Source organism: Pseudovirgaria hyperparasitica (genome assembly GCF_010093815.1).
Source record: "Pseudovirgaria hyperparasitica strain CBS 121739 unplaced genomic scaffold EJ05scaffold_3, whole genome shotgun sequence".
Lineage (NCBI taxonomy): Eukaryota > Fungi > Ascomycota > Dothideomycetes > Acrospermales > Acrospermaceae > Pseudovirgaria > Pseudovirgaria hyperparasitica.
The window spans coordinates 1155821-1179841 of record NW_022985551.1 but is presented as its reverse complement, the minus strand read 5'-3'; the positions used below and the strand labels follow the sequence as shown (position 1 = coordinate 1179841).

Genomic DNA, 24021 nt, shown 5'->3' with positions numbered 1-24021 from the left:
AACCTAATGAAGGTTGACCATGTAGCGCTAAGATATGAGGAGAAACACTTAATCGAAACATCTTGTTAACGCCGCATGGGTAATCTAAACAAAGTAACAGCACATCGGAATGACTGTTTGAACGAAGCGGAATTGCTTTGAGACCAAGTACGGAGTACCTCGGAGTGCAACGGCCAGCATGGATCATCCATGAATGCCTCCATCGCACCTTGGCATACAAGCCGTCGCCAATTCTACTGTGTATCCTTCTCAGAAGTTTGAAGATAGATGACCTCCAGCTTCAATTGCTCGACCTGGACTTTGAGCTTTTGCGACTCAATTTTGGCTTTCTCGGCCTCCCTAGTATTTCTACCACTTTCAGCCTTGAGTTTCTCGATCTGATCCCGGAGATCTTGATTCTCGATGCGCAGCTGCAGTACTTCATCTTCGTTCGCTTGCTCATGCGCGCGAAGCTGTTGTTCGCTCGCAGGTATGAAGGGTTGCCGTATTAGCTGAGAGGGAGTGCCATTATTGTTCATTCCTTGCAGCTGTGCGTTCTGCTGCTGGTTGTCAAGGGCTTGTTGACATTGTCTCATGAGCGCTGGGTCAAGCTGAGACTCGAGGTCTGCAAAATCCTGGCTGTTTGCTCCAAAGTCCGTCATTGAAGTATCGCCGTTGTTCTCTTGCGCTTGCTCCTGCTCGAGTCTGGCCTTTTTGATTTGTGCTCGAATGTTGTAAATATCTCTCTTGTAGATACGGATACCAGGTAAACGCTCCTGTAGTACCTTCACTGTGCGGCCCACTCCACGATCTCGCGCGCCTGTTTGCTCATTGATACCGCTACCAGCAGAACCACGAGCCATTTCAGTCTCGACGATCTTCCACACGATTTCTCCTACTGAGCCATTGCCGCCTACACGCGTCTGTGCTGCAGGTACAGCGCCTGCGACAATGCCACCACCTGCTCCCCCGAGGCCCCAGGTCCGTCGTCGATGTACAGACCACTCTTCTACATTGCGCCCCGCATGATTGTGGTTTCCTTGTCCCACCCGTAGGACCCAGGTTCCATCATCCATTTTCTTGCCTTCAACCCACATGCGACAACCAGTCTTTGCGCTCAGTCGATTCTTACGAATTCGGGTTTCATCTGTGAGCTTATGTGTATTCTTTGGGTTACCGTAGCACACACAAGCAAGCTTGACGCGAGCACGGTTCTTCGCAGTAGTGTTGATTGAGAGCGCGTATCCATGCGCCGCAGCATGAGATTGCGCGAACGCGTGGAGGTCTGCAAAAGAGCCAAACGTGGTTTCGGGTGGTGGAGCCATGTCGAAAGACTGGTGTTCTGGAATCCCTATATTGGGCGTGGAGGGAACATTATGCTGTACGTTCGAGTGAACGCTCGGGCTTGGTTGCTCCTCATAACCTTGACTCAGATTGGGGAACTGCTGTAATGAAGCAGAGCCGTCAAAGTGGCTCGCCGTTATATTCTTGAAGTTGTGATGGTGCGCGACAAGTGAAGGGTCGAAATGTTGTTGATGTGGATCCAGAGGAGTCGTATTGGAATGGCCGGCATCGGCCATGGCTACATCGCCAAGTTGGAGATGGAGCTTTGGTGTTTTGCGGAGAGGCCGGATAAGGAGTGAATGTTGTGATGGGGCATTTGGAGTGAGCAGATAACTTCCATTAGTGGGCTAAAATCAGCGTTAGACCGTATTTGACTACGCACGTGTCACGCTAGGGAACGACTTATGTAGATAATCTGATAAATGTTGCAATTCATTCAATATTATACAACATCATCGTGCCTTATTATGTACTGTAAACTTCGTCCGATCATACATCATTAAACAACAATAATTCTTCAAAATACAACACTTTCTGTTCGACACGTTGCTCACCCAGCGGTGTATAACCCAAGAGCGCGAACGTGCGGATTGATGTTTGACAAATTAAAAGCGGTGAAGGTCATGTTCGTATCAGTCAAAGCAACGAACATGGTACCGTTGACAGCCGGGTCGCCCTCGTACACTTCGCCAGCAGGCTGATACGTCCAACCCTCATTCTGGCCAGTAATGGTTAAGGGAGTGTATGTCAGGTTGAGCTGCGAAACCCAAGCAACAAAGGCGGGCTGTGCCGCAGTGGTCGAGGTGACATAGCTATTGTTGGGGCCGACTGCCAGGCCTGGTTCTTCCCATTTGAGATTCAGAATCTTTCCGGGAAATGAAAGAGGATTCGTTCGATTACGGCTGATAGCTGGTCCGCAGCCATAACCGGTCACGTTCAGGTTGACACAGCTCTCCTCATCAGGAATCGTCGAGTTACTAGGATCAGCGACACGCTGGCCAACAACCTCACCAGGCGCGGTGTTGTTTGGATTCCATCTGTTAGGATTGGCTTGGTTAACGATGGTAAGAGCCGGGAAGTTTTGCCATGCGAGGCGCGTGGTATTCTCCGGACACGAGGAGATGTAGGGAGCTAAGTATGTCCAAGCCCAAGACTGTGGAATACCAGTCGAAAACCAGAAGGGATAAGGATGCTGCCCGAGCATCTGGCGGAACGACATTTGTTGACGTGTCTCCGTAGCGATTGACTGAGCTAGTAGTTGACCAGCTTCGCGAGAGTCGAGATGGTTGATAAAACCCCAAACACCACACTCGCCCCATTTGGTTAATTTCTGGTTGAAGTCGACAAACTCGCGGACAGTGCTGTATGGGTAGTTGTATGTGCACTGGCCTGGCGCAGCTTCACCAAGCATGTTGGTCAGAAGAGTTGCATGCCCAGTTTCTTGCTGGGCCATGAACGCGATGAGAGCGCGATCTTCACCCGTCAAGCCTGCAGCAAGGAAGTCTTCTTCAGAGAATGTTGCTAGTCCGTTATTGAACAAATCGAGCTCGATCCACTCCTGATAGAGACCTAGCGACAGAGACTCAAAGTCGAAGTCACTGTTCACCATATATCGTGGCTCAGTGCCGTTGGTTCCTAGACCACCTGGAACGATATCAGCATGTCTCCACCATATTAGTGAACTTGAATGACTCACCAGCTGGCTGGTACGGTACTGGAGCCGGCTCTTGAAGCGTTCCATCTTTATTGTAATACGTCGCAGTTGGATTCGGCGGCAACATCGGAATCTGTGCACCCAAAGTTGTGGGTGCTTGAACAGCACCGATAGTTGTAGGCGTCCCTTCATACGGACCATGGCTGGTGTGCCCAGTCAATACACCGGCAGCACCACTGACACGAGGAGGAGCAGCAACAGCAGGAGTGACCACTGTGTAAGGGATCTGAGAGCCAGGGCCGAACGAACTGGCAATATTTGTAACAGGCGTTGGCGCATCATCCGCGTACGGAGCATTAGCGTCAGTATAGCCTGCAACCTGTGGCTCTGGGGCCGGGAATGCAGCAGCATACGCCGCGAGGGAGATGAGGACTCTCTTTGAAAACATCTTGAGAGTGTCAATTAGACGAAGGACTGTCAGATCTGGCACTCAAAATTGACAGGATGGCTCTGGAAGACAATTATAGCAGCCGTGCGCAAGGCCGCAAGCTAACCAGGGCATTGGTGACATCAATGTGACTGCGATGACATGGAGGATATGTATCACGTCCCGATTGAGAGCTCTCAAAACACAAGGCTAGTACCTGGTTTCGGTGGATGATGTGATACCGCTACAGCAAATGAGATCACTACTTTGATTCTATAGTGGAGATGTTGGCATTTGATCATAGCTATGACCAGACCAGAATAGGTTGAGCGACCTAACCGATGCATTATCGTGACCTGGCAGCTTGATAATGTTGGGTGGACACATGATGTGCCCGTCGCGAGCATGCATGTCGGGTATTTTCAAGCAGGATCAGATATGTGTACAACAGCGGCAATATGGGTGGCGAGGCTGCAAGTGCTACTGGAATGCAGATGGATTGGGGGATTATGGGACCGCCTGGTCGATAATGTGGGGCGATCAGTTTGGACATGGCAATTGATGACGCTGATGGCAATTGCACAAAATCCGATGTAAGAAAATGCAAGATCTGGTTCCAACAGAGGCAGCCAAGGCGTGATAACGTTATGACTTCAGGTCCGAATGGATAGAAGACGACAAGACTTCCGCATTCTCTCGTTCCTGTTGGTGTGTTTTCTACAGTTCTTTCATCAATTATGCAGAAACAGAAAGCGACCAGGGTGGTACAGCAGGGATATTATGAGTGGAAAACATTTTGCGAGACTGGCATGGAGGTAACGATGACGCGAACATGTGGAAATTAAACTGGGGCACGTCTCAGCACTTAGGTACCGTCACGACAAAATGGTCACGACTGTAGGGTGCTTGATTTCATACATTCTTTGAAAGGCCGGTATGCGTGCGACTGCCCGATATATTGTGCAACCGTACCAAAGATTCCAATCATTCATCAGTGTCCCACTTGAATCTTAAGGGCATAACTGATAAGTATATGTACAGTTGCGCCATCAAGGTGATCATTTCGCACGGCGCATTGGTCCCCAATTGGCGCGTGGATTGGTCTGATATCTGACCAATTTTTTGCTTACCTTGTCACGCCCCAGCTCTTCATCGAATATGATTTTTGGAGTGGTATTTTCGCCCTCTTTGGGCGTGTCATCCACCTTCATGATGTTGAATCCAGGCGAGCTTTCTGGTAAGGCACCTTCTTTGATAGCGTCGTTCTCTCTAGCATAGGCACGGAAAACTTTCCAGATGAATGACCATGGTGCATCTGTGCGGATAGTAGCAGGCTTGGTGTGACTTCTTGTGGCACGATAGCCAGCATGACGCAAAGCTCCCTTGACAGCTGCGTCAGGAGGTGCTCGAGATCTGATGACCGAGCTCGTATGGCTGGCAATGAAGTAGAAAGGGAAATGGTCGATAGCTGCCGGATTCATCCGCGGTATCATATCATTGCTTCCTTTTGCCTCCAAACCTGATGTTCCAATACGCGTATTGTCGTTGTGTTCAGACGTATCATCTCGTAATTGTGGCTTGTCGTCAAAAATCTCGTCGTATGCCGTCTGCAGCATGCCTTCCATCCTGGGTATGGTCTGATAGACGTCTCCATCCAAGTTTGGCAGATAACTCAAGATCTTCTCTATGAATGCGGGATTGTGCAGCGGGCCACCGAACATAGGCCCTGAGAGATGCATCTTCTTTTCACAAAACTCACATAATGGCGAGGCACTTGGGGCTTGCTGAAGTTTGTGCTTGTAGTACACGCTCCCATCTTTCCTCGTTACTGGCTCAGATCGAGCTAGATATTGGGTTTTCCATGCACCACAGCCAGCATCGCAATTGTAGACGATCATCTGCTTACCAGCCAAGAATTTGACATCCGCAGGTGACTTATGCACTCGCACGAACACACGGATGTAGTAATCGATGGAAAGAGATAGCAGAGGTTCAATGGCCATGCCATATCTAGCTGCTGTAGTGGCGATACTGTGAAGTACCAATCGCAGGCCTCCCTCATGCAGATGCCATCCCTTGATAGGCAGACCACCGTACTGTGTATATGTCTTCTCAAGGTAGCCAGTTGAATTAAATATAGCTGAATCCGTACAAGTAACGCAGAGTAGCCCGCCATCTTGAATAGCATGCATAGTAGAATCAAGGAATGGTGCTGCAGTGCCGTACGGGTCTAGGTCGATGACATGATACTTCTGACTCTCGTTCGATCCATCTGAAGATACGAAGCTGTACATGTGCGCCATTGCATTGCTTGTTCTGGCCGTGATTTGGTCCTGAAGTCTATTGTGCTCCACGTTCACTCTTATGGCCTCAGTAGCCTGTTTGGACAGGTCATTCGCAGTAACGGCAGTGTGAAATGGAAGCTCCTTAGCGTATCGCAAAGCTCGGAGTCCACTTGCAGATAGTGCATCTAATATTCGAATATCAGGCCGCTGTGGTTTAGGCGCCGCCACATTGCCCAGTCCTGTCGATTGTGGTAGGTTTTGCTCCGCAAGTAGAAGATCCGAGTCCGAGATTGATTGGTCCAAATGAGCATCATCTGCCTTCCTCTTATGTGCCATCTCGTTATGATTCGCATCACTACCAGCAGATCCAGTTGTTGTTTCCACGTCCACCATGGACACATCCTCGTGGTTTGACTTCGATTGACCGGCGTCCACGGTGTCTCTAGCGATCTCTCCATGAGTCTCCTCGACCTTCCTCCTTTTGTCTTTGTTTTCTCTCCTTAACGTGGCAGCTTCCCTTTTCCTTTTTTTTCTGTCTAGATAGTCCTCCGAAAAAGCTCTTATCGCCAGTACACTCAGGTCTCGATTGAATTGCTGTATCGGATTATAAAAGACGCTCTGCCTGACTGCATCCGCGCCTACATTCGTTTCTCCTTTGCTCTTTTGATGTTTCTTCTGGTTTTTACTAGCCTGTGTAGGCACGATGGATTCTGGCGGGACAAGGATGTGCGCGTGGCCTTCTTTGACCGTCGTATAAGTAATACCCGCATGCTCAACAAGCTGGCCGGCTGCGGGAGGAGTAGAGAGAGACACGGGAGCTTTGTCGGCCATCGCGGTCAGAGGGCGCAGGTATATGCGCGAAGAACGAGAGTGGCTTCCCCCCAAGCCAAGTTGTGATGGAAGACCTCGACTCGCGGTGAAGTTTCCTGGTCGCAAGGAGCTGCAATTAATCGTTCCTTTGAGTGTTCTGTAGTATATATATCTACCAAGCCAAAGCTGTCCGAGCATGTGCATCTGCTTGAGGTTTCGTGATGGGATGGCAAAGCAGTATGTGAGTGCAACCAAAATTTATTTGGGATATTAAAGCTTCGGGCCAATTGCAAATCGTAGAGTCAGAGCCATTGCTGCACTGTCGCAATCCGGGCCTCGCGTGTCCATAGTTTTCGCGCTACGCCCGAACGAGGAATCCATCAGCCTCGTCCCATCATATAAAATCCTGCTCTCCCGTCCACGCCTATTCCTCTGTCCTGTGACTCTACTTCCATCGTTAACGCACGCCGACTACTGTCGTTGAATCTCATCTAATCCTTAGTTGAGCTTTAGTCGAACCGGCCGTCGCCACTGCCCAGTTGTCGCCAAGTTCATGGATGCTACAAGGATATTTTTATATACCTGCAAAAGACGCTACTCGATGCAGAGCATACGAGCGATCTCATTGAAGATGCAATCAGTCATAGCACTGACCACCCAGACGAGGAGGACGAGGAGCATGATAAGGGCAGAGAAGACTGAGGCGAATGCAGATCGCATGCTGACACATTACTCTCGTACATGGAAGTACCCGTGACGATGGACATCATCTGGCATCAGATGGATAGCTCCTCGCTTCCCAAGTCATCGGAGGGCGCGGTCAAATTACACTACTTCACGTTACTCACGAAGCGTTCGTAAAGCCAGTACAAGATTCTCGATCGGGAATATAATTAGCGAACTAAGAATAAATACCCTACACGGTTCACATTTCTTTGACGTTCCAGCGGATACCTGTTAAACGTCCGTGCGTTCATCTTAGCAGCTAATAATTTCTCGAACGAACAGCACTCTCAGCTACTAGTCAAAGCCCGCTGTCAACATTATCCGCTCCTCTTTAGTTTCCTGTTTCAAGCCTCTCTCTCAAGTGAAAACACCAATTGTTTTTGTGATGCCAAGAACCCTTTTCAACCCCATAAAGCCTCGTTCCTTGTTGTTCCACTCTTTTACCCATCGACCACACCTTTTCTCAACTCTACACATAGCACTTTCTTCAACAAAACCTGTACCAAAGGATAGCGGAGCGTCAATAAGCATTAGCGATCCAAACCACCCATTCTATAATCACACATCTGGCAAATGGCTGTAAGTCTTGCTTTGGTAGCTCTAAAGCATCAAGAATCGCGTACCTAGCCTAATAGCACCGCACCGCTGTAGCTACAATGAACGCCTGCGCCTCCTTGAGAGACGACGGTATTTCAACATCCACGAACTCTGCCAGGTTGTTGCCAGGTCTGTCGGCCATTCTTCGGATGAGATTACTAGTTTCACAAAAGTTGCCGAAGGCGGTTCTTATCGTGTTTTTGAAGCTACTTTCCAAGATGGACTGAAGGTGATGGTGCGCCTTCCATACCCTTCGACGCTTCCTCATAAATATGGTATCGCCAGCGAAGTTGCAACGATGGAATTTCTACGACTGCACGGAGTTCCAATTCCTAGGGTCTTCAGTTGGGACTCCTCGACATCTAATCAAGTTGGGTCTGAATATATCATCATGGAGAAAGTTCCGGGTGTAGAGTTGGAAGATACTTGGTATAGTATGACGTTACGAGAAAGGATGGATGTAGTAGAGAAGATCGTTGATATTGAAAAGATTCTCTTTGCTATACGATTCCCTGCCAGTGGCAGTCTATATTACAAAGATTCCTTGGACTCCAATATAACGACAGCGAATATGTCACCAGACATCAGCCAAAAGGGAACAGATAAGTTTTGCATTGGACCTTCAAGTGAACTACTTTGGTGGTATCAAATGCGAGATGAATTAGATATCAATCGAGGCCCCTGTAAGAGACCATTAAATTATCTCACTTTCAGATATCTAACAAGTGGTGCGTAGGGAAACATTCCGAGGATCTATTGAAGGCGGTTGGTCAGAGAGAGTTGACCTGGCTTCGAAAATTTGGCGAGCGACGTTTTCCCCGTGAACCGCTCTACAGAGAATTTTATGACCGCCAAAAGGTAGACCCGCAAGTGCAAATAGGCAGTTTGTTGGACTATCTGAAAGTTGCTCCGCACATCGTTCCTGACAGAGAGGAACTGAATCAACCTACGATCCGTCACCCAGATCTCTCACCCAGTAACATCTTCGTCAATAGATCCGGCGAGATCACTGGTGTCATCGATTGGCAGCGCAGCGCGATTCTTCCCATTTTCCTTCAAGCAAAGATTCCAAAGCATTTTCAGAACTATGGCGACGATGATTCAGAGAACTTCCGACCCCCAACGCTTCCTGACAACTTCGACTCCTTGACCGAGAATGAGAAGGAAATGGAGGCGGAACTTTACCGCCGACGACAGCTCCACTATTTTTATCTGGGTTTTACTAATCGCAACAATAAGCCTCATTTTCACGCGATGGGAACATATGACCTTATTGTAAGAAATCGACTATATGACACTGCCAGCAGGCCGTGGGAAGGCGATAATACATCACTCAAGGCGGAACTAGTACATGCGTCGGCCTACTGGTCTGATATTGCCAATTCGGCGACGAAAGGAGCTGGGTTCCCTGCTAAATACTCCGAAGCAGAAGCCACAGACTGCCTCGATATTGACACGAAGCAGAAGAACGCAGATGCACAAATGCAGAAACTGCGCGACTTCATTGGTGTTAACATCGATGGATGGGTGCCGAATGAATCATACAATGAAGCAAAGGAGAAAGAGCAATATATCAAACATGAAATGCTAGACGCTGCTGAAACAGACGATGAGAGGAGGGAGCTAGACGAACATTGGCCATTCCAGGATCACGAAGAGTTAGATTAGGTTTGTTACCACTGTATGGCATCCAACAATATTTATAGATATTGCAGCTTTCCTAGCCTTGTCTTTGTCTCTTCGTGGGATTGTGACCCCTTTTCATAGGCTAGTTTGCATCTGTTGGACAGTGGGTCAATCCATCGAAGGTCTGGTTCATGGTGGCATTATGTTCCATGTTACATCTCGACTAGTCACATTTCACGAACGCCAGAACAGTTACTGCGACATGTCCCAAAACAAGAATAACCTTCTGTCTCTTTGATACCCCTAGTTAAGACAAAGGGGTGCCTAGCATCAGAGACAACGCGTGAGCAACGCGGCATCACGTGCTTGAACTCTAGTATTACTCTATTTCAAGCCTCTATGAATATCTTGTGAGTATTCATCTCCATAATATTATCTTATTTCGTATCTATATTCAAGAAGTTTCTAGTATGACTATATAATACGACCTTAATGATTATAACTCTCAATATCTTGTTGTTACGGAAACCATCCCGCAAAACAGGTAGGTTGACCGCATGTTTCTGTGGTAATTTCTCCTTCGCTCACGGCTAGCTTATACATCAAGACTACAAATCAAGGACTTTCCGCTTTGCCAACATCAACAGTGCATACTACAAGGGTAACGTTCGTTGGGTCATTCAGCTGCGCCATTGAATATCGGTCCATTTGAGTAATGATGATGACATAATTGACATCCCTTTATCATTCTCGGTAGAGCAACACGAAACCCGTCAAACCGCGCCCTCCCAAGAGAGTCCTCAGCTTACAGACGAAGAGAAAGCGGCAAAATACAGGGAACTCATTGATCACACCATCGAGCATTGCCTTGTTCTAAAGAGATCCAAAAGTCCAATGGAAATCAGTATGTTCTCCGATGCTTCTTGGGGATCAGATCCGAATACCGCAAATCCAAACGCAACTTGTGCATGTTGTTCTGAGGGATTCGCATTAAATGTGGCGCACATGCCGACAGTAAATGCGAGGTCTGGACGAGTGCCAGTGACAAGGTAATTGAGAGACCCAATCAATTGCATGTACGTTAATTGACGTTCCTGATCAACGATATCCTCTGATCTCATTGGGAAGAGGTTTGCGTCAATTGGAGTCTTCCTGCCGTTACATTCTGTCATTCCGAACCTTTTGAGAATTCTCAGGGAATAGGACTTCTGAGAAAGTCTGATCTGATCTTTCCGGGTTTGATCAATCTCTATGCCTAAGATAAGGCGAGCTTCCCCGAGGTCCTTGCATTTCATGCGACTGGTGACTTCGTGCTTGAATTGCTGAATGTCCAACTTCTCCCTTTATAGAGTTATGGCGAGACAAGAACTCCGTCGTTAACTCTAGAGAGACAGCGCTGCATCCTCATGGATCATTAACAGTATTCGTGAACACTTTGCTGAATATGCGGAAGCGTCTGGTGTTTGCGTTCACGAATCGATGACGTTCTTTTGGAGGAACAGGAACTGGTGCGTTTTCGCGCTGGTGTCTTTCGAATTTGACTGGCGCTGTCTTTTGAGAATGACGAGCTGGTGGTATGCTTTCGGATTCTCGTTGGAGCTCGCGAGCACCGGTCAGGTCTTCCACGTTGTACCATTGGTTGTGTATCGGTCCCCAGCCTTTCCACTTGACTAGGTACTGCGTTTTCTTTGTATTCTGGTTTTGTCGACGGTCTAGTAATCTTTATCAGAATGATCAGTTTGTGCGAATCCAACCATATTGTTTGACGCGAATTAGCATATCCTCGACAACAGGACGGTCGATTGGTTCTTTCATGTCGAGCATCGGACTGATTGCAGTCAATCGATGGGAATCTTTGATCCACTCGAAGAACATGACCTTGCTTCCAATGGTACAGGCACCATACATGCCGCTGCAAGTGGCGACATTGCTATTCGATTCGAGGTAGCCAAGGAGCTGTGCTTGGGCGCCCAACCAGCCCTCCAGTGTGTCTTCAGAAATTCTTTTGCACTCGACCATGAAGATCTGCCGTTCTTGAAGTTGGTGTGAAGACCTAGGTTCTTGAAGGTGTTGTGAAGACCTAGGTTCTTGTAAGGCATGTATCTCAAAGATAACCGCATCCAGCGCAGTATTATCTGTGAGCACAACGGCTTTGATCGCAATTTTGTACGGCTCAGTCGGTGGGAAATAGGTGTTCAGGATGCCGTTCCAGAGAATCTGAACCTTTTCTTCCAATGTACCGGCTTTTATAGCCCAGAGAGAGCTCATAAATGAGACATTGGTAGAATTTAAGGTCTGTCCGTCGGGTCGAGGATGTGCCATATTGTAGATTCTTTGACGGCAAAGCAGGTGTCTCAGACGAGATATAGTAGAAGAGTATAACGAAGAGTTTTCAGTTGATGGAAGACCAAACAGTCAAGAAGTCTGAGTGTGTATACGGATACTTGTTGTAAGAAGTTGTTGTATTGAGTAGAGTGTTGAGTCTGTAAGAGACGGTTTAAGTACACAACGCTAAGTACTAATTAGTGCTACCAACGAGAGTAGCTCCTTCCACAATATTCACTTGAATGGCTCGAGTGTCTTTTATCATGAAACTGAGCCTGCATACTCTGTCGCCTCTGAATGTTCTCTAAGATTGTTCTTTAAGGGACAATAGGACAATAGGTTGCCGTCATAATAAACACCAAGCGCTCACTGCTGTGAAAGGAGGGCCTACCGAGTGCTAGCCAAGACTTACAGAAAGTCACCCTGATCCTGACCAATAGGAGGGCGGAATTTATTTCCAGTACGTCCTTCGTTTCGAATGTTCATTACGCCTTCGTTAGCATCTGTCCCTTCGCAGCAGCTGCTATCAACAATGCTTGACGCATACTGTCCCCTTTGTGGCGTCATCTTACAGACATTTACTGGACCGCAACCTCCTGTAAAGAAACTTCCCTGGTTCGCCGAAACTCGTGCAGGTGACTACTTATCTGTCGCAAAGCATGCCCGCCGTCGACCAGCTAACGAGATTTGAAATGAATAGTAAGATCGATTCGAGGTACTTCGTCGCCTTTCGTTACCGGTGTAGGATACCTTGACCCGCATCATGATCTCATTGTTCATCCTGATGAGACAACTCGATATTCTGATACCAGCGAAGGATTGGAAACGGATCCGTTCCATTACAGGTCGGGAGATTACTGGGTTTTTCCCTTCCATGATGCCTGCTGGAGCCTCTTACTCAGTCGAACCGCCAAGCAAGGTCACGATAGTGCTCAAGTGGCTAGGTCTCTTTTTCAGATACTCTACTGCACTCCGTGGAACAGGTACTACACCGCTATCGGTGAACATGATTACGGCGGTGCCTCTAAGTTCCAGAAAACTTCTGGAAACCCTGGCTATTTGGCTCGAGTTCCTCCTGAGTGGTCATTTCTGACAGCCGATCCGCGAGAACATCTCCCTGCAGACTACCTGGAGAGCAACCTCGTTGAAACAACCATCGCCTCTATGCCACGTTTGGATAAGCCTAACAACACCGATGTATTCTGTTCACTTCCTGACGAAGTCGTCGTGCTCATCCTGAATGGGCTTACATCGATGGACGTCTGTAGTCTTCGACAATCGTCAGACCGAGTCGCCAGTATTAGCTCATTCCACGAACTTCCCCAATCATTTTGGGCGAGCCGTTTCGAAGAAGAGCACGAAATGGGGTTTGCTCTTGCCTGCCAGGCTTCCTCCGAGCTGGGAGGTTACATTGATTGGCGAAGGCTTTATATGGCCTTCAAAGACTCTCTCAGGGGTCCGAATGAAAAGCAGGGTATCAAAAATCGAAGAAGGATATGGCACATCCTGAGCAATATATCCAGACCTCTCAATGATCTCATTAGTAACGAGTCAGTCCATCAAGGCGGCAATGTGGGTAGCCATCGGCTCTCTGGTCGCCACACCTGCAGTCCTGTCATTTCTGCAGAAGTCATTCCAGAATCTCATGCAACAGACGTTCTCCGAATCGGCTCCAGAAAATTCGGATCCAGCTGGTTACAGTGGCCCCAATCCGACAGCTCAGGCCAGATAAAAATCGGTGTCTCTTTTACGTGGTTTAATGGAAGATCATACGTTTCAGGACTTCGAATTTGGCCCACATGCTTTTCTGGTGGTAGTGTCGTACCTCAAAAGCTAGGCCTGATAATTCCATTGACAGAGGAAGTGGTGTGCTTCGATCCTTGTCTTTTGGATGGTTTGGAAATCGCAATTACAATCTCTGGCATCGTAGGTCTGAGGTTCTTAACCAACAGTATATCAGGGGTCTCTTCCCATACGACGGGAGACTTCGGAATGACAACACCAGATGTTGGAGTTTCTAGGTTGTTTCGACATCATGAGAGCCGAATATTCGCTTTTGAGATAGGTTTTGATGTATGAATCCTTCTCGATGTCTACTGACAGCATCTAACTTATTGACAGATATGCAAACTTGTTTCTCTTAAGCTTATTGAGCAGAACTATCGCATTCCGGACTGCGGGACCGCATCTCACGACGCGACTCAGATGGTACCTAAAGCTCAGCATGCAAGAGAACGAGCGGAAATCTTTGGTAAAATATGGTCTCCAGGAGTCCCAGCGAGCATGAACTATATTCAGTCATTTCCCGCCGAGACAAAATCCCAAATGTTCAATCTTCAATTGAATATGGATTTTTCTGGACCTGATGGACGTCGCCTATCGTCTCTCCAGAGAATTGTTGCTCTTATTCAGGGTTTCCCTAGTTCGTTCCGCGGACTAAAATTTGTTTATGACGATAATGAAAGTAAGAGGTTTTGTATTAGAGGGAATACTTTTGAAAATGATCGGGACAATGACAAATGCCTAGAGTCATCCTTCTATATTGACGGTGCGGCTGGGGAGAGAGTTTCTGCAGTGACCGTAGGTTGCACAACATCGCTCACTGGGATAAGGTACATCGAGGTACAGCACTGGCCTACTTCCTAACACTACCTTATTTGGATGCTGATTTTGTTCCAAAAGGTTCATACAAACATGGGCAACCATACTTTCTTTGGGCTATACCACGAATCATCTTCCGAAGACTCCGTGGATAATTTCTCCACGCTAGAACCCCCCAAAAGTGCTGTGATTACTGGTTTTGTAGCTGCAGTCGGCGTATGTGCTTCCGCTAATTTAAATTTAGTGTTTCGATTGCTAACTCGGAATTACCTAGGTACTTGACGGATCTTTCAAGACTTTCGGTATCCAAAGCCAAGCGTTCAAGAACATCAAGCCACAATCAATACCCACGTCCTTGAATGGATCACAGGGACTTTTAATCCAGCGAAAACCTCCTGAAAAGGCATTCACCGTCATGGGAAAAGCTTACATGCAAACCCAAGCGAGCCTATCTAATGTCCGCCAAATCCGCATCTCTGTTGGGGGACATGGCCTTTCCAGGCTTTCTGAGCATATCACAGGGCTCTGGCTAGATTACTACGATACGGACAGACCAGGCATCGTCGGTCAATGGCTTAATGAATCGGGTGCTGTGAACTTTTCACCAGGAGAGCAACTCACGGGTATCTTCATATGGACGTCTAATGAGCACACGGCTGCCTACAGCGGGCACGCAAAGCTTGGTAAAGTAGTTGCGCTTCGTTTCGATACGTCTGATGGCCAATCATTGCATTTCGGTCAGGAATGTACTGAGGGCGCAGTTCGTTTAAAGTTTATCGCGAACGCCTTCGAGAAATTGGTAACCAATTCTCAAGCAAATAAGGGTATCAACACTGATTCTCACTAGGATACTATATGCTGGGCGTCTATGCCACGGTGGGATCACGCGATTGTCACATATAGCCCACAACAAAGCCAAGCCCACCAGGCTCTGCATTTAGTGGGTTGTCGTATCAACCCCTGGATTGTTCCTGAAAAGATCTTCTGCACAGCCATGGAAACTGATGGTAATCCCAGCTCAGTGGTCTCCATTCATGTATCACTTGTTCCTGACGCTGTCGCTGGCCTTTCATTCTCTCATAGCTCAGGCGCTATGTACACGCTCGGATCTATGGAAGGAGAAACTTCGATCTTAAGACTGGAGACTGGCGAAGGGCTGATCAGGTTGGATACAATATTATCCGTATTCGATCGTGCCTTAGTCTCGGTATCTGTAAGGAATTTCATACATTTGCTCCGCATCGAGGGTAACAAGTCTTAGATCCATACAAACTACAAGCGGACAGTTACCTTTCGATCCCAGACGTATTTTGAACCAAGAATTCGGGCGGCAATGCCACCTTCTTCCACCTCGCCGATCCCCCCTATACCCCCAATGTTGCCAGTGGTGCGTTCTACCGACCCCGACTACGTCTTTAGTCTACACCCTTCCTCGGACTTATCTGGAGTCGCTCATAAATACGAGACATTCGAATTTCCGAGCAACGCGGAAAGCTTCGTTGGGTTCTGGGGTATAGTCGGAAGGCGGAAAAGGCGACTGCAAGAGATCGGGCCAATATTCACCGGCGTCAAAAGGGGTTAGATTGCGCAAGGATCAGACCTTAGATATACGGCATGTTCTGTCAGGCATTGACGAGTCTCTTTGGGCGAAATTGTATGATATCCCGTATCTGGCCTGAAGATGGGTGCCAGCATGATGCATTGCTTTTGCAACTTCGGTATCAACGTATTACGTGCATGGAGAGTGGATGATAACCTTTGAACAGCGCCGGAACAGACTCGTGAATACGTGCTAAAACTTGATACCTCTTTACTGACTGTGAATAGATCACGTACTGCTTCGAAGTTGACGGCATTGGGGTCTCCATCGACAGACTGTTACACAACAACAAGGCGTTCTAGGAATGGACAGGCAAAAAACGAACATTGTGATCAAAACAGAAGGCTACAGAGTCTCTATTCGAGAACTTGTAGGATTCACCGGCACGTACAACCGTACTGTACTTTACAACTTAACGGTCTCCATGAACAAGGTGTAAATGAAGTAAGGAGGATGTACTGAAGGAACTCATCGTCTCCTCTGACTTCGCCGGGCCAAGCGTGCCGGGATGTCTGTATGCTGCGTACTGTAGTATATAGCAAACCATAAAAGTCGATTTTACTAGCCTAACCACTCCTGTAGGGTTTAACTGCGAAGCATGCGCAAGATGGGTTTCATCGAAATCCTTCATGCGATATCACTTTCTGGTCCATTTGACATGGATCCGGGCTGCAGGAAAGCAGTGCTTACTATGCCGTGCTCCACATTATGATGATTCTAAGGTTTCCTTTAGACTGCGAAGATATCAACTTGCAGAACCTCGATTCGATACATTGGACCGAATAACTCACCAAATACGTCGTCTTACCTGCGAACATGGGCACGTTTCGCATACTTTAGAAATGTCCTAGGCGGAACTAAATCGATCTCTACATTGAAATCAACTCTGTATATCTATTTCTTTCTTTGTCTGGAGCCATGTCTCGAGTTTACCCAAAGCAATCTCATCGTGAACCTGTGCCGAATGGGTGAATTCTTCATCAATCCATCCTGGTGTACCGGCCGTGATAAGTTCACAGCCGACTGGCTGGCAGGAACCGAAATCGATGATGAAAAGCTCATCGGAGCTATCCGCCATAATGTTCATGGGCGTAAGGTCATTGTGGGCCAGCCCTAGAGAATGGAGATGGCCGACGGCGGATCTTATCTTGCCCATGCCCTCTTCGACGTTGAATTGTCGTAATCCATCCTTCAGTCGCCGCCCTAGGGTGTCTGCATGCCGGTCTAGGACGATGCCCACGATGCGACCGCGTTTGATTATGCAGCCATGGTAATGTATGATGTTAGGATGTGGCTTACACCGCAGGAGCTCCATTACCTCGACTTCCTGTAGAAGAAGTTTTGGTAGCATTCCTGTACCGATGAAGTCTGTGTGCAGCTTTGGTCCTTTTACGTATACGTTACTGTTTACTGGAGTGGCGAAAACTGTGACATTTGGAGGCGCTAAAGGGTACACATCTTCATCTGGAAGGAGTTGCAGACTTTCCATAATATCCTTCTTACTAAGATCGCGCTTCCTGAGCTTGGATTCGCCAAAGTATGCTATGTAATCATCGCTGATATAGCCAAATGACGAATAGAGAAATATTGGATTGCCGTATTCGTCATCTTCGTCCGAGAATGCCTCATAACGGGGAGAAAGATCTCGAACAGATTCTATGCATCGGAGCTGATGGCGACGGAGGCGGGCTTGGAAGTAACGCATGATTGGTCCTAAGAAAGCGAACTGGATGAAGGGCAGCGTTAATAAAGTCCTAGAACGATGCTTGTTACAATGCTTATACCAGGCTACTTGTATACACTGTGTCTCTCCATAGGGAGCATATTCTGTTGCGAAGACCTAGGAACATATCTTGGATGGTGTTCGAAGAGTATTAATCGCATGTAAAGCGCGAGAGACTATTGAGGAAGCGTACGTGACAAATGTTTTTTCTTTAGAAAGAATGAATGCCGGAGTGCACGATAGATGTTGTGATGCCATGGAACCTTGGTTCCGAAAGAGGGGCCCCACAAACGCGATTAACCCGTTTGGGCTGCCACGCTTCGCGCCATTGCGAGGCTAACTACTACAGTATATCAAAATCTACCGCATGTTGGCCCCCTCCCAAAACTTCGCTAAGGATAGGGCTTACTCTACCGTCGATAATACCAATCTAGAGCGCCAACAGTCCGTCTATTCTGTTGTTGAAGGATCCCGCTCCCTGCATTGTTGCCTACGATGGCTCGCGATTTCCGCGCGCGCTTGGACGCTTCCACGACACCAGTCGTTCCAGAGTCCCAGTCCCCAAAAAAACAAAAAGCGGCTGAGCCCTCGCATCTCCTCAACCGCCATATACCCCTCTCCTCTCTGCCGGCTTCTCATAACCGCTTTACGCAGAAAGCACAGGGTTATGAATTAGACTCTTGAAGGCGATCGCGCAAACTTGATCTCGCTAATCCGCCGCAATGGGTGCTCCCAAAGGTACCAGCTACCGCGACGATCCCGATGCAGTATCGTTGCACACCACCCCAGGCGATAGCTACGACGACAACGACGGCGGCGACGGCGGCGACAATGCTTCCTCCTCCTTTCCCTCCATGCCCAACTCCGCACCACCAGTCTATACACCTACTTCCAATGCTCAGACCGACGCCGACCCCAACGACCCCGCCTACGCCTTCCGCTCGCTCGGCACATCAGCCCCTGAATGCCATATCACATACCAGTCGAAGAGGATCTTTGCCAAACGCACTCGTATCGCAAACGAAGTTGCCTCTCTCCAAGATGCCCGTGCTGACACAGATCCCGCATTTCTTCAGCGGTGGATCGAGGCAATGGCTCGCGAGGCTCCGGCGCCGTACATTCACATCATCGGCAACCACAAGGAGACGCGGCGTGGTAGCGATGGCAAGAAGACTACGGAGAATGTGACGGACTTTCGGATCCTGGTCAGTATGCGGAATTACTTATGGCCGGGCTTCAAGAGCTACAGTCCAAATGATATGGATCTGCGTACGGTGGACAATGGCGAGAAGACGTGGCGTGGAGGTGTATTCAAAGCACGCGCACCAGGCGCAAAAGGCGACATTGAAGTCGGCGAGGAGAAAGCAACATTAAAGGAGTGGTGCCACCGGTACTGCGCAAGTCCGGCCGGAACACGAATGTAAGCTCCATCCGTTCTGACAGGGGCTCCCCCTACCCCTCCAGAATTTACCACAACCATCAACACCACTGACAATAAAACACAGCTTCCGCCTCACCCGAACCATCACCGGCCTCGACGAAACCCACCTGCGCACGCGCATCGAGGGCCTCATCCGCAGCACAAACTACAAAGGCCACATCAGCATCGAATTCCCCGTCTCCGACCGCGCCGTCGACATCTACACATCCTCCAAGCTCAACACCTGGCGCCTCACCACCTGGATCTGCTGGCTCTTCTACCTCTCCTTCCTCTGGCTCTTCTCGTGGCCGATCCTGTACTTCACCACCAAGCGGTACCACGTCGTCCGCGCCGAGTGGCCGTTCTCCCAGCTCGACGCCCAGGGCCGCAAGCGGTACACGACGGTCAGCGAGGAGCAGTGGGTGGACAAGTTCGGGCTTGCGGTGCGGCAGTTGTGTATGGATCGGTACGAAGGCATGGCGGGTGATGATCTGCTCACGCAAGTGCTGGCGAGGCCGGAGACGCATCAGCCCCTGGGGCCGCAGTTTCGCGCGCAGGCAGCGGTGGGTGCGGCAGTCGGTGCCGTGAGGGGTGGTTTCAACGCGGTGAATCAGGTCAATAACCTGATGCGGTTTGCGGGTGGGTCGTCCGGTGATCAGATTGGGTGGGGATTTGATACTTGAGTTGGGATATGTGCCTTACATGCGGTTCTAGTCTGGATTTGGGCGAAAGTTGTCGTCAATTTCTCCCCTGCCTTGCCCGATGAAGTTTGAATCCGATCTGATGTTCAAATGGCGCACCGGGTATCTATATAGCATTCAATGAATCTTACATGCGCTTTGCATATCTCAGTTATTGTACTCCTTTCGACTGATCCGAGCTCCAGGCGGGCTCGGTGTACCATCCTTGGCAATTCAAAGGACATAGAAGCTTTCTGTCATACTGGATAGTCTTATAAACGAACACACATTTGATAATTCGTGCGAATTGAACTGCGATTTGTGTTGTGACGGCCAATCAGAGGTCTTCCTTGCAGCCCTGCCTGTAATGATCTGATCTCCTAATCACGCCGGAATATCCTATATCTGGAGTTTCGAGGCTTTCAATTGCGACCTTCTATCGCAGATATCCAAGCTAAGCCTATGTGTTCGTTTTACACATGCACTCCAAGTTTCACAGGGGATCGGTCATAGGAGCACGAGCAGGCTGCTCGAGCATGAATAGCTTCGATTGACTCAACCCGCTGTATGCTCCTCCTCCTCATCGCTCACAAGCATACAGTGAGGATCGAAGGCCCAGACAAAGATACTAGTGTCTGCATGAACAAGAAAGCGGTCATTCCAGAGAAATGTTCCACGGCAAAGATCTTCGTCGCGACTGTACCACTCATGTGGACGGAGCGCGTTGACGTCTTTGAAAGTGTGCAGGTCGTTCATGTTCGTAGAAATATGACTGCTATCTCGCCACATGCGTCTAACTTTGCCATTTATACTGCCCGTCAAGTATATTATCCCTGAGCTGGTCCTAAACAAGTCGAAACCCTTGCATCCGAGACTCATTATGATTTGACCACTTGAAGGCAGCGTGAAGCCCCTTGACAGCGTTGTTAAATGTTTGTTGGCGTACTCGTATGTACACGTCTGTCCTATTTGGATCCAGTCTGGCGAATCCCGGGTAACGTACGGATCGTGAAACTTCCAGTCGACTTTCACATTGACTCTGCCAGCGAACGAAGACATGCATGTTATGTCAATTTCCAGTTCGGACATGACCTTAGGCCATTCGATGGGCCCTGACTTCAGGTCGTCAAGACTCAGGTATTCGATATCTTCCTCCTCGAGTAAAACTCCTTCTATTGTGTATCTTTTCACACCCAAAACTACAGTGTTTCTATCATGACCTTTCCACGCTGTTAGTATAGTTCGAGTCTTGCCAATGAAATGAATCGCAGCAGGCGACATGATACATCTACGGTAGTTTTAGCTCGCTATGATCTTTAACTAGTCAGAGAATAACTTACTCCATGGGATCAGTAATCGACGAACAAGTAGTTGGACGATCGTTTAGAAGAGTTAATGATGACAGTTTTTGATTGCTGGATTCCCAAATTATGATGGTCCTCGCTCCCCCTCTATAGGCAGGGTGCATCATGAAAGCAATTGTTCGTCCAGATAGACTCAAAGCAGATATATTATTGGAAGGAAGCGTTAAGTGGTAGACTCCCCTGGTATTAAGATCGAGGACATAGTGAGTTCTACCATGTTGTAACATGAGCAATAAGTCTTCAGACATTGTTAGGCGGGACTGCGTTCGTCCAGGGGTCGCATGATTGTAGCGCTCCCTGGTATAAAGGTTGAGAATTATTACATCGTGGTTGCCGTCAACCCAGGCCAAAAACCTGCTATTAAGAGCCAATAGCTCTTTGTTCTGCCCTTTATTGAGCATCACGGTGTCTATAATCATCGATGAAGCATGCCAGCCAGTTCGAAAGCGTTGAATATGCTCAAGTCTGGCATACAGCTCCATCTTTTTAGTTTCATGGAGACCCATAGTCTCACCAAAAAGCGGAGGATCGTCTGGTGAATACCATAGTGACAGAGATGCATCCAGAACCTGCGCAGACGAGAGCACACAATACCATCGTTTGGACACCTGTAAGAAAGGTCAGCAACGTATGAGCAGAGAACTTTGGTAGAACTCACGCGTTGATACAGGAAAGGCGCGATTGGATCCAAGTAAGAAAAGATCATAATCACAAGCTCTACCGGAAGGTCACCGATAATGTCGCGGTGAAACCGAAATCTATCGCACTTCAAAATGTCAACGAGGTCTCGAATCTGGTATGAAGTCAAGCCATCCACGAAGCTATGCAGATCAACTACTTTCTGCCGTCCTCCAGAAGCTGTTGGAGTACATTTGGATAATGCTGTCTTATTCATGATCACTTTGTAGAAATGAAGGCAACGTGGTTGATGAGCGTCGCTCAATACGCGAAGATTAGCAGATCAGGAGAGCGAACACTGCTCATGCCACAGAAGTCAACGTCTCACCAGGTCGCTGCATACTTGTAGTATAGAGGATGAAGGTAGGGAGATGACGAGACATGAATGAAAGGCATCAAGAAAGAACCTGCCAGAGAACACACCCACCCACACACGCCACTTCCTATCAGAGTTAGCGCGCCGGGTCAGTTCCCATCTTTACAAGAGCTTATAGGCAAGCGATATTTATACTTGGAAACTCCATTCATGAGGCCGGCATACAGTCGCGTCAATGGATGTCTGCACTCCTGCAAAGCTCGTTACGATATCGCTTACATATTCAGTTCTAGTCGCGAGATCATATAAAACAGTTCATCTAAAAACGATTTCAGTCTCCCCAACCCTATACATAAAAAGGGGTAGGATAAGTAAAGCAACACGATTCAACTCCCAGACCTATGAACAGGGAATTAAAATGCCAGATACCGGGCCAAAACAAACTTCTAAGGAGATGCCGCTACCACTGATGTTCTGCAGCCAAACCAAGCAAGCCGACCAGCCAAAGCGCCCAGAGTAGATGCTAATCTCTCCGTCGTCCTATTACAGGCCCATCCTTCCAACATCATCATGTTATATCGTAGTATCGAGCACGCTAATTCTACGTGAATATTGGAGCGTGTGCGGTGACGTCTCGTGCGGTCGATACCCATGTTCGTGTCCTCATGCTCCCCATCTGCTCGCCGTCTCTGCAATCAACAACACTTTCCGCCCAGGTTTCCGCCCGATCCTGAGTCACCGATGGGTACATTTGAGCCCTGTTGTGGCTCGGTTCTCTGTGTGTCGATGATACGCTTCTTGATGTCTGCGGCGAGGCTGTAGAAAGCTTTGTCGACGTTGATATTGCTCTTAGCCGAGACTTCTAGGAATGGAATGCCGAGTTCGTCTGCGAGCGCTTGGCCTTGCTCCGTCGAGATGACGCGCTTCTCTTCCCAGTCGCACTTGTTGCCGATGAGGATCTTGTTAACGCCTTCGGAGGCGTGCTGCTCCACGTTTGAGAACCAAGTTCTGATGTCTTTAAGGTCCACGTCAGCCCGCATCCTTTTACTACTGAACATATACGGCGAATGCGCAGCGGTAAGGACGCATGCTGTCAAGTCTTCTACACGAGTGACTTACTATTGAAACTCCTCTCATCGGTAACATCATACACCAAAAGGATGCCCATAGCACCTCTGTAGTATGCGGTTGTGATAGTACGGAAGCGCTCTTGACCTGCAGTATCCCAAATTTGAAGCTTGACTCGTTTGCCGTCTAATTCGATCGTTCGGATCTTGAAATCGATACCGATAGTGGTAATGAAGGAAGGCGTGAAACTATCCTCGCTGAACCGAAGCAAACAGCATGATTTACCAACACCTGAATCACCGATGAGTAGCAGTTTGATCTGTATGTACACCATTCATTTAGCACAGTTCGAGGTATCTGACCAAAGTCTATCTCGGTGAGATATGACTGAGCTGAAGAAGGGCAGGGAGGCATGCAACGTACCAAGAAGTCATAATTCCTTGTATTCGCCATGTTAGAGATCTGGAAGTATGTACGGTGTAGAAGGGTAGTGATTTCGATCCAAGTTCGCTATATCGCAGGCGTGGGCAGTTTGTTCTAGGCAGATGGAGGGAAACTTAGAGACGTCCAAACGTATGGTTCGGATATCGGTTTGTTGGGAATATGTCTTGAGGGTGTCGACAAAGTCTTGCGTCGTGATACCGTGGTAAGCCAAGTCCAGGTTTGTAGGACAGAAGCGCAGGCGTCGATGATGTTGACAGTCGTTCGGAGGAGCGTGGGCTTTGGGGACGTAAGGTTTGGGCCATGAATCCATCGAATGCCAAGAAAGGACCACAGTGAGCAGCCTGTGCGGAGCGG

At 48.3% G+C, this 24021-nt stretch overlaps 10 protein-coding genes across 10 annotated transcripts; 3 read left to right on the top strand and 7 right to left on the bottom strand.

Annotated features, from left to right (window-relative positions):
- Positions 1–19: 19 nt before the first annotated feature.
- On the bottom strand, positions 20–1633 carry EJ05DRAFT_251158 (uncharacterized protein). Its single transcript, XM_033740170.1, has one exon. The coding sequence runs from the start codon at positions 1557–1559 to the stop codon at positions 234–236; it is 1326 nt and encodes a 441-aa protein (XP_033603504.1). The 5' UTR covers positions 1560–1633; the 3' UTR covers positions 20–233.
- A 148-nt stretch (positions 1634–1781) lies between these two features.
- Positions 1782–3434, bottom strand: EJ05DRAFT_449333 (uncharacterized protein). The gene is made up of 2 exons (XM_033742332.1): positions 3020–3434; positions 1782–2967 (listed from the first exon to the last, which is right to left on the bottom strand). Exons 1-2 carry the CDS (start codon positions 3423–3425, stop codon positions 1874–1876), a joined length of 1500 nt encoding a protein of 499 aa, XP_033603503.1. The 5' UTR covers positions 3426–3434; the 3' UTR covers positions 1782–1873.
- Positions 3435–4462: 1028 nt separating this feature from the next.
- On the bottom strand, positions 4463–6520 carry EJ05DRAFT_497618 (N2,N2-dimethylguanosine tRNA methyltransferase; the record flags this gene model as incomplete). Its single annotated transcript, XM_033746556.1, has 1 exon — positions 4463–6520. One exon carries the CDS (start codon positions 6518–6520, stop codon positions 4463–4465), a length of 2058 nt encoding a protein of 685 aa, XP_033603502.1.
- Positions 6521–7798: 1278 nt separating this feature from the next.
- Positions 7799–9490, top strand: EJ05DRAFT_483467 (phosphotransferase family protein; the record flags this gene model as incomplete). The annotated part of the gene is made up of 3 exons (XM_033745254.1): positions 7799–7804; positions 7839–8505; positions 8559–9490. The coding sequence occupies 3 exons, from the start codon at positions 7799–7801 to the stop codon at positions 9488–9490; spliced, it is 1605 nt and encodes a 534-aa protein (XP_033603501.1).
- Positions 9491–10963: 1473 nt separating this feature from the next.
- Positions 10964–11928, bottom strand: EJ05DRAFT_251045 (uncharacterized protein). Its single transcript, XM_033740168.1, has one exon. The coding sequence runs from the start codon at positions 11768–11770 to the stop codon at positions 11183–11185; it is 588 nt and encodes a 195-aa protein (XP_033603500.1). The 5' UTR covers positions 11771–11928; the 3' UTR covers positions 10964–11182.
- Positions 11929–12305: 377 nt separating this feature from the next.
- EJ05DRAFT_497614 (uncharacterized protein) lies at positions 12306–15956 on the top strand (the record flags this gene model as incomplete). Its single annotated transcript, XM_033746555.1, has 8 exons — positions 12306–12408; positions 12474–13846; positions 13895–14237; positions 14301–14395; positions 14456–14590; positions 14649–15173; positions 15222–15587; positions 15636–15956. 8 exons carry the CDS (start codon positions 12306–12308, stop codon positions 15954–15956), a joined length of 3261 nt encoding a protein of 1086 aa, XP_033603499.1.
- A 770-nt stretch (positions 15957–16726) lies between these two features.
- On the bottom strand, positions 16727–17920 carry EJ05DRAFT_508263 (serine/threonine-protein kinase-like protein). Its single transcript, XM_033747993.1, has 2 exons — positions 17759–17920; positions 16727–17700 (listed from the first exon to the last, which is right to left on the bottom strand). Exons 1-2 carry the CDS (start codon positions 17822–17824, stop codon positions 16855–16857), a joined length of 912 nt encoding a protein of 303 aa, XP_033603498.1. The 5' UTR covers positions 17825–17920; the 3' UTR covers positions 16727–16854.
- Positions 17921–18096: 176 nt separating this feature from the next.
- On the top strand, positions 18097–20083 carry EJ05DRAFT_535904 (uncharacterized protein). The gene is made up of 2 exons (XM_033749277.1): positions 18097–19117; positions 19203–20083. The coding sequence occupies exons 1-2, from the start codon at positions 18420–18422 to the stop codon at positions 19798–19800; spliced, it is 1296 nt and encodes a 431-aa protein (XP_033603497.1). The 5' UTR covers positions 18097–18419; the 3' UTR covers positions 19801–20083.
- Positions 20077–22386, bottom strand: EJ05DRAFT_250925 (uncharacterized protein). The gene is made up of 3 exons (XM_033740165.1): positions 21820–22386; positions 21138–21769; positions 20077–21085 (listed from the first exon to the last, which is right to left on the bottom strand). The coding sequence occupies exons 1-3, from the start codon at positions 22054–22056 to the stop codon at positions 20353–20355; spliced, it is 1602 nt and encodes a 533-aa protein (XP_033603496.1). The 5' UTR covers positions 22057–22386; the 3' UTR covers positions 20077–20352.
- A 346-nt stretch (positions 22387–22732) lies between these two features.
- On the bottom strand, positions 22733–23770 carry EJ05DRAFT_535903 (rab GTPase). Its single transcript, XM_033749276.1, has 3 exons — positions 23647–23770; positions 23275–23542; positions 22733–23245 (listed from the first exon to the last, which is right to left on the bottom strand). The coding sequence occupies exons 1-3, from the start codon at positions 23674–23676 to the stop codon at positions 22851–22853; spliced, it is 693 nt and encodes a 230-aa protein (XP_033603495.1). The 5' UTR covers positions 23677–23770; the 3' UTR covers positions 22733–22850.
- Positions 23771–24021: the final 251 nt, after the last annotated feature.

Excerpts from the sequence above, each read along its gene's own strand:
- EJ05DRAFT_251158 (XM_033740170.1), bottom strand. The coding sequence starts at position 1,559 with ATGGCCGATGCCGGCCATTCCAATACGACTCCTCTGGATCCACATCAA.
- EJ05DRAFT_535903 (XM_033749276.1), bottom strand. The coding sequence starts at position 23,676 with ATGGCGAATACAAGGAATTATGACTTCTTG. Across the intron at positions 23,543-23,646 it reads CAAGGAATTATGACTTCTTG|ATCAAACTGCTACTCATCGG; the intron begins GTACGTTGCATG and ends GTGTACATACAG. Across the intron at positions 23,246-23,274 it reads CGATGAGAGGAGTTTCAATA|CATGCGTCCTTACCGCTGCG; the intron begins GTAAGTCACTCG and ends AAGACTTGACAG.
- EJ05DRAFT_508263 (XM_033747993.1), bottom strand. The coding sequence starts at position 17,824 with ATGTTCCTAGGTCTTCGCAACAGAATATGCTCCCTATGGAGAGACACA. Across the intron at positions 17,701-17,758 it reads CAGTGTATACAAGTAGCCTG|TTCGCTTTCTTAGGACCAAT; the intron begins GTATAAGCATTG and ends CCCTTCATCCAG.
- EJ05DRAFT_535904 (XM_033749277.1), top strand. The coding sequence starts at position 18,420 with ATGGGTGCTCCCAAAGGTACCAGCTACCGCGACGATCCCGATGCAGTA. Across the intron at positions 19,118-19,202 it reads AGTCCGGCCGGAACACGAAT|CTTCCGCCTCACCCGAACCA; the intron begins GTAAGCTCCATC and ends AATAAAACACAG.
- EJ05DRAFT_449333 (XM_033742332.1), bottom strand. The coding sequence starts at position 3,425 with ATGTTTTCAAAGAGAGTCCTCATCTCCCTCGCGGCGTATGCTGCTGCA. Across the intron at positions 2,968-3,019 it reads AGTACCGTACCAGCCAGCTG|GTGGTCTAGGAACCAACGGC; the intron begins GTGAGTCATTCA and ends ATATCGTTCCAG.
- EJ05DRAFT_250925 (XM_033740165.1), bottom strand. The coding sequence starts at position 22,056 with ATGAATAAGACAGCATTATCCAAATGTACTCCAACAGCTTCTGGAGGA. Across the intron at positions 21,770-21,819 it reads CGCCTTTCCTGTATCAACGC|GTGTCCAAACGATGGTATTG; the intron begins GTGAGTTCTACC and ends CCTTTCTTACAG. Across the intron at positions 21,086-21,137 it reads TCGATTACTGATCCCATGGA|ATGTATCATGTCGCCTGCTG; the intron begins GTAAGTTATTCT and ends AAACTACCGTAG.
- EJ05DRAFT_251045 (XM_033740168.1), bottom strand. The coding sequence starts at position 11,770 with ATGGCACATCCTCGACCCGACGGACAGACCTTAAATTCTACCAATGTC.